Source organism: Cygnus olor, chromosome 17 (genome assembly GCF_009769625.2).
Source record: "Cygnus olor isolate bCygOlo1 chromosome 17, bCygOlo1.pri.v2, whole genome shotgun sequence".
Classification (NCBI taxonomy): domain Eukaryota; kingdom Metazoa; phylum Chordata; class Aves; order Anseriformes; family Anatidae; genus Cygnus; species Cygnus olor.
The window spans coordinates 3,802,980-3,819,444 of record NC_049185.1 but is presented as its reverse complement, the minus strand read 5'-3'; the positions used below and the strand labels follow the sequence as shown (position 1 = coordinate 3,819,444).

The following is a 16,465-nucleotide window of genomic DNA, read 5'->3' as shown; positions in this document are numbered from 1 at the left end:
TATAATAAGTAATGGAGGAACATCAAGCAGGTAGGAAGGAGCAGCTCTCTGGAAGGCCATAGAGCAGGGTGAATCTGCTAAACCTGCCCCGCGAGCCCTTACAAAACTGAAGGTACCATTTGGCCATGAGACCCCTATGGAAACTATTCACTGAATACAGAAAGTAATACCCCAGCAGTATGCTGAGGGTTCCTAGGTCCCTGACAATGCTTCTATCTAATGCAGGTATTTTTCTTTAAAATTAAAAAAATCCTGAAAAGACAAAACTTAAGAAGAAAAGCAATGAAGACGTATTATACTGATTTACTGCTGCTTATTTCCTTGGGGGTAGGATAGAAATACTTACAAATTGTACCTACACGTAAAGTGCCAACTACTTCTAATATCTGGCAGTAGGCACAAAGAAGCATTCACATTCAGCACACAGGGTCTCACTGTAGGGAAAGTGAAATATTGACAGCAATTAAATATAGGTATTTGTGCCCTAGTTAATGTGAATGCTTCAAGTCAGTGTTTTCTACCACTGCTCATACTGCCTTTCTTTCCTCCTACCTAAAAAAAAAAAAAAAAAAAAAAAAAAAAAAGGTCTGGGCTGCTATCCTTGTCTGAAAAATGATGAGTAAGGTAGTAGAAGTGAACAGAGGAATTTACTGCTGCCATCAGTTACAAAACTTGGCACTCCCAGCCTGAAGTGACTTGGTTTTAAATTTGTGAGGGCTGAACAAACCAAACACAAGCTGTACTGAAAAGAGATCCCTGCTTGCAAAATGCAAGGGAAACTACTGAATGATACAGTAAGCTTCTGACTCTGTGGCACCACCCACTAATATCCTACAGAAATGGACACCAGTACCACTAACTTCCCTACAGCTCATACTTTAAGTTTGTGTCTGAAAATGTTGCACATGTTTAACCAGCTACTTCATTCCACTCCCCAGATATGTCTGCATTTCAGTGGTGACTGAGGCGATCTCAATTTATAGTTTATATGTAAGTTTGAACATGTGCATTGGAAGGGTTAGGGAAAAAAGGTTTGCCAACCTACACAGCCATCAATAAATTGATTTAAATTAGCTATTTTATCGGAGAGTGCTCATTACTAAGAAGACATATTGTTGCACAGAGTATGTGCAATGTATGTTGCACAACCTTAAGAAAGGATATTGATGCCCTAATTACTTTTGTCCTGTTTTGCTAATAAGCTTGCAATCCATCTGCATAAACACTGAGATTTTATTTGTCGAATTTCTTCACTACCATTCCAGATATATGCATGAAGGTTAGTTACAATGCACTGAGAGTGAACAACTTTCACCCACAGCAAGTCAAGTAAAAATTAAATTTGTGGTCACTTTTGCTAAAGTTATGACCACCATAATATCAAACGGTAAAATAGTAATTGACTGTCTTCTTCTTACAAAGCTAAAAAAAGAAATGTTGGACAGATTATGAGACTGAAAATTAGCACCTCTGGGCTCCATTGCTTGGAATCTAGGGATCTCTATGCACTTGGTCTTGCAGATGGAGAAACTGAGGGGCAAGAAAAAAAAAAAAAAAGCAACTGGCCTAAATTTAAAAGATCTATGGGAGCTGCAAGAATTTCCAGAAATTCCACTGCTGCTAACACAATCTTTTGTATTTAACCACAGAAAATAGCATTTTCTAAATTGCAAAATAAGAAAGAGCAAAAATTGATCTTTTGGAAATCCTGTACGCGTCCTTAACAGAGTCAGACTCTGACAGTCTTTAGTTTCTTACTCTGAAGCCCTTGCACAGAGAAGAACTGTTTGCATTGGAACTGATAGTATTTTGCTTACCGTTGTGAAATGAACTACACAGTAGATTCCAATGATGACAAGGCCAATGATAATGGATGCAACAGCAACCCAGAGTGCATTGCGACCCAGTCTTTTTGACCCTTCTATATCTCCTTGATTATAACTGTTTAAAGCCTGTAGAAGAGAAACAGAGTTTGTGATTAAAAAAAACCAACAACAACACAGAAATCTGCACACAAACCAGTGTAACTGCTTTGAACTAATGATAAGTTCTATGCACATTGACACTGTAGAAAGAACTTCAGAAAATGATTATTTGCTTTGTAAAAATAAATTTCCACTGATAACAGTCCAAGGTAACCAGGGAGTCCAGCTATCCGCTCCACTCATTTTCAGTACATTTCATTGTACCTAGATGTGTTTTATTTCAGTAGTGAAGCTATGCTCATATGGTTAGTTCGCTTGCACACACCAGCGTAAGAGCTATCATATCAGCGCTAATCCACCCACTTGCATAAATCACTGGTTTTTATCTCTGAAAATATTTCTGTAATATATGTGAACTGTTAAGTGTATACAGTTGAACAGAAGTTGGCCACTTCACCAGCAATGAAATAAACTCTTACCCTTTACAGAACCATAAGCATGTAAATGAGTATAAATAAGCTGCATTTTTAACAGAAAGCCTCAGTAAAACTGGTTCAAGTAGGCTTACTAAATTTCTGTTTTTCCAATGTTTTAATTTCAAAGCAATAGGTAGTTTGCAGGTGATGGAGAAAACAAAATGAAGAAAACTAGATCATCTGAACAACACATCTGAGTGCCATCTTCACAGGCTAGAAATTCTGTCCCTTTGCATTTTTAGAATGTGCTGATAGTTATTATGTACATTCAGAGGTGTGCATAAGAAATACAGATATTTTCTCAACAGCCTAAGTTTATCTCTATCCACCCATGATGTGGCAGATGCTTTCAGTTCATCACATGTAAAGATTGCAAGGTGTGATAAGACCACTCCGATCTTCTAGTCTTTCGTGAGACAGACTGTAGGGTTTTCTGAATTGATTTTTTTTTTTTTTTAACCAGGGAATATTTTTAAAATAGAAGATCCAGCAGACACTGAAATATTCCAGTATACGAATCTAAGAGAGTTTGTAGTAACCATTTCCCAAGAATAAGATGCTATCGAAGAGTTTTTAAAAAGGGTGTTATTGCTAAGAATTTATTTTAAAAGATCAGGAGAGTTTGAATTCATAAGCCATGACACTGAGTCCAGATTTCTTTATCAGACTGCACTATTGAACTATCTCAGTATATTTCCTCAGGGAATCAGATTAGTCATGATCTGTTCTTTAGTATCTTATTCCAGGAAGTATCCCCAGAAGGTGGGGGATGGAAGTGGGGGATATGGGGACCTGATCAAATGAACTCTTCTTTGGACTAAGTAATACAAGTTTTCTTTAGAAAATGACTGCATGAGGTATTGCCAGCTTCTGTTATTAAAGTGTTTTGTTTATGAATCATTTTTTTGTAGCAAAGGTAGGACAACAATTAATTCACCAGATCTGAGACTTGAGAGCAGGAAATGAATGAACACTGGTGATAACGACACAGAGTTAGAGCAGCAATATGCCCCCTATATGGGTCATTTTTACCCCCAATAAAAGCCAAATTCTAGCCCTGCTATGGCGATAGAAGTGCCTTCACTGTCACACACACTTTAGAGCTAGAGAGGTTTTAAACCTAATCTGAGATTATTCAGACAAATCATTTTACAGCAGTTGAACTAAACCAAAAGAAAGAAGAGCTGCTCTGCAGAGAGGAAATTACTTCTAATACTTTGCCATCATTTATTTCTTTAAGAATTTGGCTGAGATCCTTCAGAGTAAAGCTCATTTGAAAGGTCTGATGAGAACAAGGGCAAAGGACCAAAGGCATTCAGTGATTTCCTTCTCGTGAAAATTAGTCTCTCCAAAGTACATGGGATTTTAAAGGTGATGTTGCCAATGATATCCACTGTAGGAGCCTAACCATGTTGGCTACAGGACAGCTTCAGCATCATGCACCTTTCCCACATCAAGCACACCGAGTTAGCATACTTCTGCCACTGCGTGGAAATGTAACCATCTCAAACTTAGGAAGCCCTAGTGTTGTTCCTAACGAGACTTGGGTTACCACTGTACAAACAGGAAATCCCACAGTCTGATCCAAATGGAAGATTTGACAGGTTGATTTATTAGCTTCCATGGGCTTTCATTCAGGTCATAAACACTACCACAGTAAGGTATCAAGAGTTGCTGAGATTTTCCTCAAAATGACACGAGGAACATCATTTAGTTACATGACCACTATGCTATATGCTTTCAGAAATCTGTGCTTCTTTTCAGTTTAGCCTTAATGCTGAATTTCATCTTCTTTTAATGCTATTCACCTTCCTATACTATTCTATGTCCAGACATGTATAACCATGAACGGCTACGGCAAGCTTGGAAAAACGAAACACCTCACTAGATAGCTTTGTTGCTTTTCAAAGAAAAGCACTTTGGCTGCTAAAGTATACTTAGACTTCATGGGATACCAAGAAGAGCCTTTTTGCCAAGTGGAAAAATAACTAGGGACATTATCTGTGTATGTTCTGTCAATTAGCGTACACAGAAGTTAATGGGCTAGATGCATTCTTGCTGTTAGCACTGTAGTAAGATCACTTGTGCCAAGGCAGTCCCACAGCACTGAAGCCTATATTCCTAGAATTGCATCTCAAGGATAAGTACAGGTACATATTCTCTTGTGTCTAAGAAAGGCTGAGCTGCTGATGCATTTTTGCCCTTAAAGAGAGCACTGATACATCTCTTCCTGGCAGCCTATATGCCTAAACATTTCTCTGTTACAATTCTCTAAAGAATATCTCTAATACCTCTGCTTTGCTGTCAGATTTTGTTGAGGTTGGATAGTGGACTTAAAGGATATATAATGGGGAAAGTGAGAAGAGATGGAGATGAGAGACAGACACAAACAAACGGGATGACCGCCCAAGCCTTGTTTCCTTAGAATATTAGCCTAGCTACACCTGATCACTCAGGCAGAAAAACAGTGGCTGTACTAAGGCACAGTCACCCCTGATTCTCCACCAGTGCAGCCTCCTGTTACAAGAGCTGGCTGGCACAGTTCCTCTCACCTGTTACACCCCTGTTCTCAACAGGCCTGTCTACAGGACAAGACCTTTCTTATTTTTTTTTTTTCTCCAGAAAAAAACTTTCAGGACGGTCAATAAAAGGAAAATGGCCTGGCTTGGTCTTGAGCAAGCTGACTTCTTCTGTCTCTGCCAGCAATTATAGCAGCTATGAATGTGACTGAGGCTACAGGGAGAAATATTGCAAAAACATCACTGATACCCCAGTCCCTACTTTGCTCCCCTCACCCACAAAAGGACAAGCTTTCCATGACATCTAGACAGTGGTCCTGCAAACACTCTAAGCTCAGATCCCCAAGAGGTCTCAAAGCAGGGACAGAGTTGTAAACAACACGTGACAGCAATAAACTTGCAGTTCGGGAGCATTTTGCTAATGTATTGAGGAAGCCTGGAGAATGTCCATGCAATTCCTGCAGGTACCACATAAATAATTCACCCTGTGCACTTTAATAAGTACTGTCATTTTTATAAAAATCCACAATGAAGAGGAGGAAAATAGCATTAATGATAAAGAAGAGGGTTTGGGTGAGACAGGAAGGAGACAAAAGCTTTTTTATTAAGAGGCTTAAATGAAATGGTGCAATTTAGACAGCATTCGAGAAAAAAAATAATAGGTTTGGGGAGTGGTTGGGGTCTGATGTAAAGCTCTTTGAAATTAACTTGTTTCCATGTATTTCAAAGAGCCCATGGATCTAGCTTTCAGTTTTCAACATGGTAGACAACATTAACTGTTAAAGCTTTAAATGTTACATTTATTTCCAGTGGCTATGCAATATATGCAGAATACAGCATCTGCGTGCAACATTTGGTCTAACTTCTACAACAAATTCCAGCCATTTTCAGCCTAATACCATATGATTTCTCAAGTTTCTGCTACCTCATTCTCTGTGAAGCCAAAAACTAAATTAAAGCCACAGTTCTGCAGCTGCTTATTTACTGGAGCAATCTTAATGACTTCACCAGGTTCACACACATCTATTTGCAAAAGATATTCTCAGTTCAACAATGAACCAACTTAACCTCATATGAACAGAAATATGTTGAATTAGCTACAGACTATTAATCCCTTTTAACATACATTTTCTGTTTCACACCCCCAGAAGACCATTTATGGCAAAAGCAGAAAGAGTACTAAATTACTACAGAAATCTTCTTCCACGTCTTTTACAAATCTGGGCAGAACAGACTGGGGTGCTTTGATCAACATTTGCTATGCTTTGGATGAGCCAGGCTTCAACAAACCTTATTTGGCTGTGCCTGGAAATGAGATACTCTCTCTAACTCAGACCAAAGAAAGAACGAGATGTGCTGGCTCAGTATGACTCCTCACTGTGAACAACAAACGGGGAAGGAGTAAAAAGAGGGACCTGGGGAACAACTCAGAACCAGGCTTGATCTCTGCTTTTCGAGAAATGAAGCAGGCATGTGATGAACAGGACACAATGAAAGGAGAGTTAGTTTTTCAGGCTGTATAGCTATATGCAGATGTTGTACCTCTGCAACTCTGGGGACAGGTTGAAAGTATCCTTGCAGAGGAAAGGCATAACCAGTTTGCAGAGATGAGGGCTGTGTGAACATGCTTAAGAACAGCTGTCAAGTCTTGTTTAATATTACTGAGTTAAGTACATAATGTTCCATATGGTGTTACACATCCATGTACCTATAAGCTACTTAGAAAAGCCACATGGAGTTAGATGACCAGTCTGCCACACAAATCTTTGAAATAAAGGTAACTGAAGGTGCTGTCCTGAGAAAGGCCAACAAGGTTCATTCAACTATGAGACCTCAGTGACGGTATTAGAGACATCCACACGATTCATTTTTTCATCCTGTTCCACAACCACCACTTAGCTTTGATTCCATGTGTCAGATACAAGTTCACCTGAACCAATCCTCAGATACAGCTGGCAATCCACCGCCAACTAAGTGTTGTTTGAGTTCATGGTAGGGGGAAAGACACCACTGCAGATAAGGAATCAAAAAGCTCAGTGGCACCCTGCCTAGCCACAGACCCACGTCAGAGAAGCCTCTTCTGTCACACGAGCCTCCTGACCTGGCACCCGCACTTCACCCTCCTGTCTTGATGCCTGTTGTCTCACCTATGTGAGAAAGAACAGGGAAAGTCTGAGTTAGGCACCTCTGGGGTTGAGTAAGCCTACTGATAGTACAGCAATACAACACAGCTGTTGGAAGCAACAGGAAGCAGGAGAACTAACAGCATCTGGTTGGAAAGGCAGAAGAGCACTGAAGAGAACAGCAATCCTACAGCCAGGAGCCCTAGGCAGGATGCTGAGGAAAACAGATCTCCATTTGCTAAAACTGCTAAGCAAACCTTACACCTGCAAGTGACCAGGACCTAGTCTGAGGGGGCAGCTCTTGAAATGCCAAAATATCAACGCACTGAGGCCATTAGCCACCCATTTCATTGGCTATCCTCTTACTTCTGTTATGAGAAATAGATTTCACAAAATGGGTAAGGAACAAGAAGTTTATTATCACAATAGGGAGGACCTGAGAGAAGTTGACTCCAAAAATAAAGTCAAGAAGATAGATCTAGAATGGTAAGATTTGTGTTCTCACAGGTGAGAAAGGAGTGATGAAACCAGTGCCAGAGCTGTAAGCGGGGCAACGGAAGAGACTGAAGACAAATCTGTCATTTAATTTGGGGGTGTGTTAGAGCCCAAACTCTACTTTTAGCGTGAATGCTATTTTCATTGTCTGAATTGAGAACACTTAAAGAGGACATGACACACACAGACAAACAGGGTGCTGAACCATGCCCCTCTGGAAGCCAACATGACTTTTCATTTCAGGTTCATTCTAGGCAGTGGAAATTATTAAAGAGAATTCTGCTTTTATGGGTCTGCACCTCTTCTAACACAAGGTCTCAGGCAACCTGTGCAGACTGCAAAGGTATCTTCTACAAGGAAAGAAAAAAACCCACGCTTGTACCTCAGCATTAACCCTTAGCAACTCTAGGAAATACACTGAGAGAGAGGGAGGATGTAGGTTCCAGCAGACATAGAGATGAAAGCAGCACAAGTTAAAATGGAGAACCAGCAGTAGTGGTGAATGGAGCAGTTACAAGTTGCAGCTCCAAAACGCAAGGGAATAGGGCTGTGGAAAATAAGTTTGGACATGTTATCTTCATGGAAAAGGTGAGATTTTAGGTATGAATAATGTTGAAAGACAATCACACACAATGGAGGTTATTGGTTTAGTTTTGGTTTCCTCCCTTTAAGGGAATGGGCAGCTGTGACCTGCACAGACTGTTTAGCATTCAGGAAGTGCTCTTCCCACCCTGGTTTCTATATATCCCACGGAGACAGTTACTTAAGCCTGACTCCAGAAGCCTACATGAACTTCAACTAGGGCGTGGGTAGACATTTCTCCATATGGGGTGCAAAAATCTTTAGAGGCCAGGTTCTGTTCTTTACAGTTAACTTCTGTGAAACCCCAGTGCTTTGGTGAAAGTACTGTCATAGTGAACAGATGCCCACAGCCCCAGATTGTCATCTCATTACTTTATATAGCGCCCTATGTGTCCACTGAAAGAAAGGTTGCTGGGTACCAAAATCAGTAGATATGATCTTTTCAAATCAAGGGAAAGAGCATATTGCATAATTAGTAACAAAGAAAACAAACAAATTGAAAAAAATAAAATGACAGCTAATACTTTCCTTTTCTGGACAAAAATGGTTGTGAAGATGGTTTGGGAATGGCTTCTTTAAGTAATTTTTTTTAAGCATGGATCCTAGTATCAAGGTCTGATTACTAATCAATCTTACTAGTTTTAAAAGATTATGTTTGCGTATATTTTGCATATAAGTAATTATTGTAATAGCTAATTGCAAAAAGAAACAGCTATATTTTTGCTTACCTTTTCAGCCTGTCTGTCAGAGAAAAGGATGAAAATACACAACATGTTTTAAACCCTTTTCAGCTCCTAAACAACAGAAATACATTGCAGTATTACTGATTACACTGATCATATATCCTATTAGAAAAGTCTGGACCTGACTGTGCAACTTTTAACCAAGAGAAAAAGATTCTGTTCTAACAGTCCTTTTAACTTTAACAGGACGACTGCATTATTTAGGACTATGCGAATGAATTACATAGGAATAAGCCTGTTCTCTCAGCATACTTGGTACTTATTTTATAGGAGTTTTTGCCAACAACCTAAAACCATCATTGGTTTGTCTACTTTTCTTGCAAATAAAATCACCATCATGCTAAAGGGCTTATTCACTGAAAAAATAATAAACACACTATCAAATTTGGTTAGTTGAAGCAGAAAACACATCCACTCCTTTGCAAATCTGATTTATGCTCCCCAGCTGCTTTTCCACATACTTTGTATGTCCAATTCAGTGTGCAAGTTAGTTGATGCAACAAATCTCATTAACTGGAATAAACTTCCCTCCCTCACATAGCCTGACATTGAAAACTTGACTTGAACTGCCTTTCCCTCTGCATTTTATGTCTGATAATTTTTTGAGCTGATACCTGCTGGGATAGCTGTATGGACCCCCTGATTGAGCCCTTTCTCATGCTCTGTACCTCACCGAACTTTGTCCACACACTGGGGACAAGTGCTTACAGAAGCAGTTGGATGCTCTTTATCCAGATAGCTCCTCCAGCCCCACTCTGCTCCTGCAGCTCCCGACAGGGAGAGCCCAAGCCTGACCGGCTCCATGCGGGAGCAGACAGCTGGGGGTCGCCTGCCACATACACTGAACCCCAAACCGGGGGGGGAATCGCGGTCTCGGGCCGGTCTGCAACTCACCATGACGGCAAAAACGAAGGCTACGATGTTGACAGGATAGGCGGGGCAGAAACAAGCGAGGATGCTGAGGAGCAGGTAGTTCTTGGGCCGCGGCTGCGGCGGTCCGTCGGGGAGCTCATCCTCGATGTTGGTCTCGGGGCTGTTCTCCAGAGCCCTCTTGATGTCGGTGCCTGCGGGGAGAGCGGACATGAGGCTGCGGCGCGGCGGGCGGGCGGCTCGGAAAGCCCAGCGCCGCGCACCGGGCAGGCGGCACCCACGGCGGCACCGAGCCAAGGGAGCCGCCCGGTGCGGTGCGACGCCTGCGGGGGGTGTGTGTGTGTGTGTGTACGGGGGGGCAGCCCGCAGACACCTCCTCTCCTGCCAAATGTTTTAACACAGCAAATTCAAGGAGGGAATACGTACAAAACCAAGCCGTCGAGAGTGGTACCGTGGTCTGGCTGCGGATGGCTGGAGGCACGGCGAGGGGTCCCGAGCTGTTGCTGTCCCACTCTTCAAAACGTCCCCCGGGACATGCTGCTGCTGCTGGCACAGCAGGGCCCAGAGCCACATGACCCTTGGCTGCTCCCCCGTTTTTCTGAAACTTTAACCAGTACAGTTAAAAGACTTTAACTCTGTGTTATCCCTGGGGAGAACTTCGCTGTCTTCTCAGATTCTCGTTTCTGGTGTCAGTGAGCTCCATCAGCAAGTGGCATAAAGTCTGCAAAGGCATTTTCCTTTGATCAAGGGAACGGGGAATTGATGGGAATTTGTCATCTAACCCAAGTGACTTGCTAAACTTAGCAAAAATATTAAAAGTTTGGCTGAAAATAGCCTACTTAAAAAGTTTGGTGGCTCAGGCTCAGAGTATTTTGGCCAATTTTTACCAAGTGGTTCAGTCCCTACTAAACATTACACCTGTAAGGTGGAATCCACTTTGGGGAAAGCTTGAGGGGGAGCATGGAAATCAATCAACCAAAACCAAACACAGATCAAACATATAAAGACCTGGTTCCATTATGGCTTTGAAGCTGATGAGGAAAAGGAAAACAGCCAGCGTCCAGAAAGGAACGGGCTCTGATCATGCCATGTACCATAAAAAAAAAAAAAAAGAACTTTATACCTGCATGGAGATTCAGCCAAATGGAGGGACTTCTGGGCAGATGAAGGTTGGAGTTGAACATTTGCACTGTGTCTGGCTCCTCCTGGAAGTACTTCATTAATTCAAGCTACAGCAAACAGTAAAGTATGCTTAGAGCTTTGTGAAGGAGCTACCTTTATCATTGGGAGTTTTGCAATTGACTTGAATGCACACTGTTTCCTGTTCATGTATGTCATCCTACAAGATATAACACAGACAACATAGTAAAGACCTATGTAAGTGCAGTATTTTTACTTCCATAGACATTAATCACTTCTCAGGCTGCATCCCTGGAATATCACATGGAATGAGAATTTACTGATCTATCAAGATGTTGAAAGAAAAGATTCTGTATCTTTAGGAAACAGTAAGAAATACCAAAGTTAAAGCTGCTTGTCAATTTACCCATTAGTGTAAAGAGCACAGGCTCTTTGTAGCTCTTTGTAGCTGTAAAATCTTTGATTCTCCCCTGTTCTCAGCGGACTTTAAACATACACAAGACAAGCTCAGAAAAGACAGTTTGCATCACATTGCACAATTACTTTTAGAATTGATTTCAGTAGGGATGGAGACCATGGACTTACCTTCTGCAAGTGACCAGCATCTTTCAGGGCCACACAAGCCTTTAATCCATGAAAACATTTTCTGGGAAACATTGCAATGGCGTAATGAGTTTAAGTTTGTCTGTTTTTAGTTGAAATGCTCACAGGTAGATAAGAATCTACTATCCGGCATGTGAATGTAAACATCTCATTTACGTGGGACAAGTTGAGCCATTAGCATTGAACGTAAACAAGCACAACAAAAAACTGTGAGCAAATCAACTCTAAAGAGAAGGCAAAGTTGTGTGCAGAGACCAGGGACTCTTGCAACTGGGGTATGAAGACGGGATATATATTCTTACTATCTAATGTCAGACATTTAGTTTAAGTGCCTTTATGGGGAACCTCAGAGAAGGTGATTCAGATAATGATGGAATTACCAGCCACAGCAGGTTAACAATCTTCCACTGTGGAGCATGAACTACAGGAGCAATTTGGGCTCTGTTAAGCTGGACTATGTGAATCCCTTCCCAGGTCTCTCAAAGATGCAGACCTAAAAGTAGAAGCCAGGATTCTTTGTGCATTTCTAGGAACAGCAAAGTCTAATTGTGCAAATGATGCTGCTAAGGCATGCTAATGGATTGGAAAGGAAGCAAGAGACAGGAAGTGGTGAGATGGTTGTAGCTATGAAAGATGTTATAAGATATTCAGGGGCAATTTGTGATAATGAGAGCTCATTAAGAGGTTTGTGAGACAAAGGTTCTGTCATCAAGCAGTTAGTGTAGCTGAATTTAGTGGTTTGTTTTATGTAGAAGATGGGTTGAAATCCAAGAAATATATCACGCTAGGACAAGATGGCTTAAATTTTAAATGGTACTGACTTGTAGCCACTTACTGAGATAAAGAAAAAAAAGGAGATATTCAGCCAATAGCTTGGTTTCACATAGTGTGGTGATGGAGGGTGGTTATATTCCCAAGAACCCGGGAAAGGTTTTTACCTCAGAGAGAAGAGGTGCTGAGGTAGCTCAGCAGAAAGCTGTGAAAATTCTTTAAAAGCATTAACTGAGAGTTTTAAGGTGTAGCTCTGTGGAAAGGAATCATAAAAACAGCCCTCCAAGAGAATGAGTCAGAGCACCCAATATACTTGCTTGCAGCCTTGCACTTGAAGCTGAGTCTTGAAAAAGAAACATAATTTTCTGTCTGATCACTCTGCACAGAGCAGAGACTTTCCCAGTGATATGAGTAAGGCAACATGTTGGATAAATTGCTTATCATGATGGGCAAAGCAGATGGGCTACAGACATGCAGTTTCAAGATTTTTTGTTAAAGGTCTTCTTCCCCTGATTTTGAATGGTGCTATATATTGACAGCAGGATTTGTCATAATACAGAATATGATCTCTCCACCATGCTTTGCTGTATTGCTGACTGGTAGAGCTCTCCTCAAAAGCATGCTCATGGCTCACAGTTGTTCTGAAAAGAAGTTGTAATGTCTGCACGCACAAGTCAAAGTCCAGAGAAAGATCAAAAATAAGAATTTAATGCTCAGAGGTTGTTTGGGGCTCATGTATATGTCCAGACAACATGATACAAGGAGCTTCCTCATTGGTTCTCCACAGCATTAAGGGAGCAGAGACTTTGCAAATCACGATGAACTCTTCTCAAGTGCACTTGACATCTGAAGTCATGCCAGAAGGACCAGGTGAGATGTTGTACTGGCCTGAGAGGCTGGTCAGATAAGCTGGGCTTCCCCAGCTCAGCGTAAGGTAAAGGAGGCATTTCTAGCAATGTAGTTCTTTCTGGAACAGCATGGCGATGTGACATCAAACTGACCTTACACGGCACACTCAATCCCTACGGCAGCAGAGCTGGTGAGGGCCCAGCACCTCATTTCAGATCATGCTATCTGCACTCACGATGGCAAAGATGAGCACGTTGCCTTTTTCCAACTGCTCTTAGAAAAAAAAAGAGAAACTGAAGGTTTTTAAGAGAGTGTAGCATGCGGGATAATGACAAACTAATAACCCTTTATCCAGGAGACTGAAACTAAGCTTGCTTGAGGGCCCTTACATTCCCATTGATTCAGTGGGAGCCTAGCAAGGGTGTTATTAATTTATGACGTTGAATCAGATAGGTTGAGTTCATTGGTTTTCACACATATTAAATATTCACACAGTTATACTTTTCCTTAGACAGAGAACTGCTGTATTATTTAATTGAATACTGTAGTCAAGATGTTACAAGAATAATTTTGATGGTGATTTCTCATCACCACAGTAGTGGGTGGGCTTATAAAGAAGATAGAGACAAGTTGTCTGAAAATTACTTATTTTCCATGAGAAACAGAAAGAGTCAACATCTGTGCATGGCAAGACGTGTTGAGTCAAGAGGTATATCTGCCCTTTAACTCTTTGTCATAAATAAATGAGAACATTCAGGAATCAAAGGCCAAAAACCAACTTGCTTTATTTTTGGCCAACTTGCACATATTTGCATTACCCTGCACTTCAAGAATTAATTCAGACTATTCCCTAAGTCTGTTCATATCACTGTCATTATTTCTTCTAGTATATAACCAGTTAGGTCACAGTGGGGGCATGTCTCACCTTTTCTGCTTTTGAAGTGGGCAAGGTTTAATATGTGTCATATTAAATAGCAGAAAGTGTACTAGCTGGAAGTGTGCATGTTCCCTTCCTTAGAAATGTGGATCAGGATTTTTTTTTGCTAATGTATTTTTGTGGGTGTTACTGAGTCAGCAGTGCCTGAGGGGCTGATGCATTATTCTACCACTGGGACTAGTTTCTGCTGATGTTCTAATAGGTATCATGAGAGAAATGCTTTTCTTAGCTTAAACATAACTTTTATTTTACCCTTGCAACGATATACTCTTACTTTTCACTGTGGATTGTAACAGTAGGCTGTGGCTTTGCAAACATCAAACATCCCTGATGGGCTGTTGCTTTGGTAAATTATTCATGGTAAATTAATGTGTGATCAGGGAAACGTCCAGATAAAAACTAAAGTTTCCTTTGCAGTCTGAGACTTTTTTCACTCATTGTTAAACTTCTGAAATACTATCATAATTTGAAGCCAATAAATAAGTTGTCTGTACAAACCTGCTAGTGCCTAAACACATGTGAAGATGTCTTTATATGTTTGTCATGATCTATCCTTCTTCTATTCCATTTCCTGGCTTCTGACCTGCCTGATCTCATCACACATCAGCATCAAAGAATCTGTTAATGCAGCTCAGACGGCAACGGGCATCTGCTCAGTGCTGTGGGTGACCTGTGTTGTGCTGTGAGGAGTCCTTATTTTATCTCACTGTTCCATTTTCCTGGAAATGAGTTCATATTCTTGGAAGTTTTTCTCCTTGTGATTGACAAGACAGTCTGTTGTAGCAGTCCCCTCGCAGCACTGAAATGGCAGGATTTCTCTTACCTCACTTTAAACATCTCAAAGCTGAGCATCAAAGCTCACCGACATCCGACTTCTTTTAGAATCCATGGAGAAGGCAGCACCCAAAGAGTCTGTGTGTATTATGATTAAAGTTAGGGGAGAGAAATTCCAGCCAGGAATTTTGCTTATAAGTCACTTGTAAAGCACATTTTGAATCCATTACCATGCTAATAAGTGTTTGTAGCAGAACTTGAGCAATTCTGAAATTTGTGAGGTATTTGTGTTATCAAAGAAACGGCAATGGTAATTTGCTGTCTAATTCTTACTTAGCAAACAACAGAAAATTGCTGTTTTGAATAATTTTCATAAATTCTCTGAAAGCTTTTTATGAAAGTGTTTTAAGATTATTTATTATTGTTTCATCTCATTCTGTTAATTAAGGCATTTGATGCAGACAATGAATTAAATTGGTTCTCACTCACCACAGAGTGAGTCTGTAATCTTTTCACAGACTACTCTGAATCAGCTCCAGCTTCACACAGGAACAAACAAGAGCAAGACACAGGCATGGCTCTGCATATTGTTCTACGGCTGGACTAGGTCAGTAACATTACCTGCGAATAGAGTAGGGTTTGAACCAAAAGGCTAAATGCACCCATTAGGGAAAGTCTGGATCTGGATTCAGATCTGAACTTGTGGAATAAGCTGAATACTAATTGTTCTATAAATTATTAATATATTTAGCACTTTTCCGCTGTGTAGCATCCCAAAGGACCATCTCTCCTTTTCTCACACATATACACACGTACTCTCCTTTCATTAAGGAGAAACAGAGTAATTAGAACAGTCATCTAATTTGGATCTGACTGATCAACACCCCTGCAGCTTTACTTCAATGAAATTGCAGTGTCCTAGAACACACTGGTGAACACAGCCCAAATCTCATTGAGAGATCATTTATCAGGTAAAAACGGCAAGCAAGACAATGTGATACGTAACCCACCAGTATTTGGAAATAACCTGGATGTACAGGTAACAGGACATTATTCTTCTTCCTCATTTATACATTACATTGGATGACTATTAAAAAAAATCTGTTCAAGTGTATAAACTCAGTGTTCACTTTTGTCCTGTGATGTAAAGTCAAGTTGCAGCACTGATAAAACAACTGTGTTGATAGGAGTACATCAGATTGATAAATATGCAAATACTCCATTTAGGGACAGAATTGCCACACTATTCTCTATGGCTGTCAAAAATCCTGGTACAATAAATACTATCTCAGAAAAGATGCCTCTTTCAGAATGCACCTTGAAGGGGTACTTGGAAAACTGAGCTTTAGCTGTATGCCTCTACTCAGGTAACTTCTCTTAGTCCCCTCCATAGCTAAGAGACATAACTGCTTCTCCAGAAGTGACCGGAATCCAGAGTACTTACACTAACTTGTGTGGGTACCCTTGAGAAGGGCTTCTCATCCCCTTTGACTGTAGAGGGGGCTGTAACTGTAGAGAAGGACTGGCTAGTTAATGTTCCTAGCATGTGAAGGAGGAGTCTGACTGTCCATTGCTCATCCCCATGCAGCTTCTCATGTTAAGTGATTGTTTTGTTTAAAAATTACAGTGTTTTCTCTTTACACTTCATGCTTGAAAAA

General features: G+C 40.8%; 1 protein-coding gene across 2 annotated transcripts in view; it reads right to left on the bottom strand.

Annotated features, from left to right (window-relative positions):
- TMEM233 (transmembrane protein 233) overlaps positions 1-16,465 on the bottom strand; it is a 31,928-nt gene that overhangs the window by 11,511 nt on the left and 3,952 nt on the right. The window contains exons 2-6 of one of the 2 annotated variants that reach the window (XM_040576568.1): positions 11,009-11,072; positions 10,857-10,938; positions 10,160-10,337; positions 9,758-9,927; positions 1,818-1,952 (exon numbers count right to left, since the gene is read on the bottom strand). In XM_040576568.1, the coding sequence (XP_040432502.1) occupies positions 1,818-1,952; positions 9,758-9,927; positions 10,160-10,337; positions 10,857-10,862 (489 nt within the window). In that variant the 5' untranslated portion in view covers positions 10,863-10,938; positions 11,009-11,072. Of the gene's footprint in view, positions 1-1,817; positions 1,953-9,757; positions 10,054-10,159; positions 10,338-10,856; positions 10,939-11,008; positions 11,073-16,465 lie in introns of those variants that run through there. The other variant, XM_040576569.1, reaches the window with a different exon arrangement.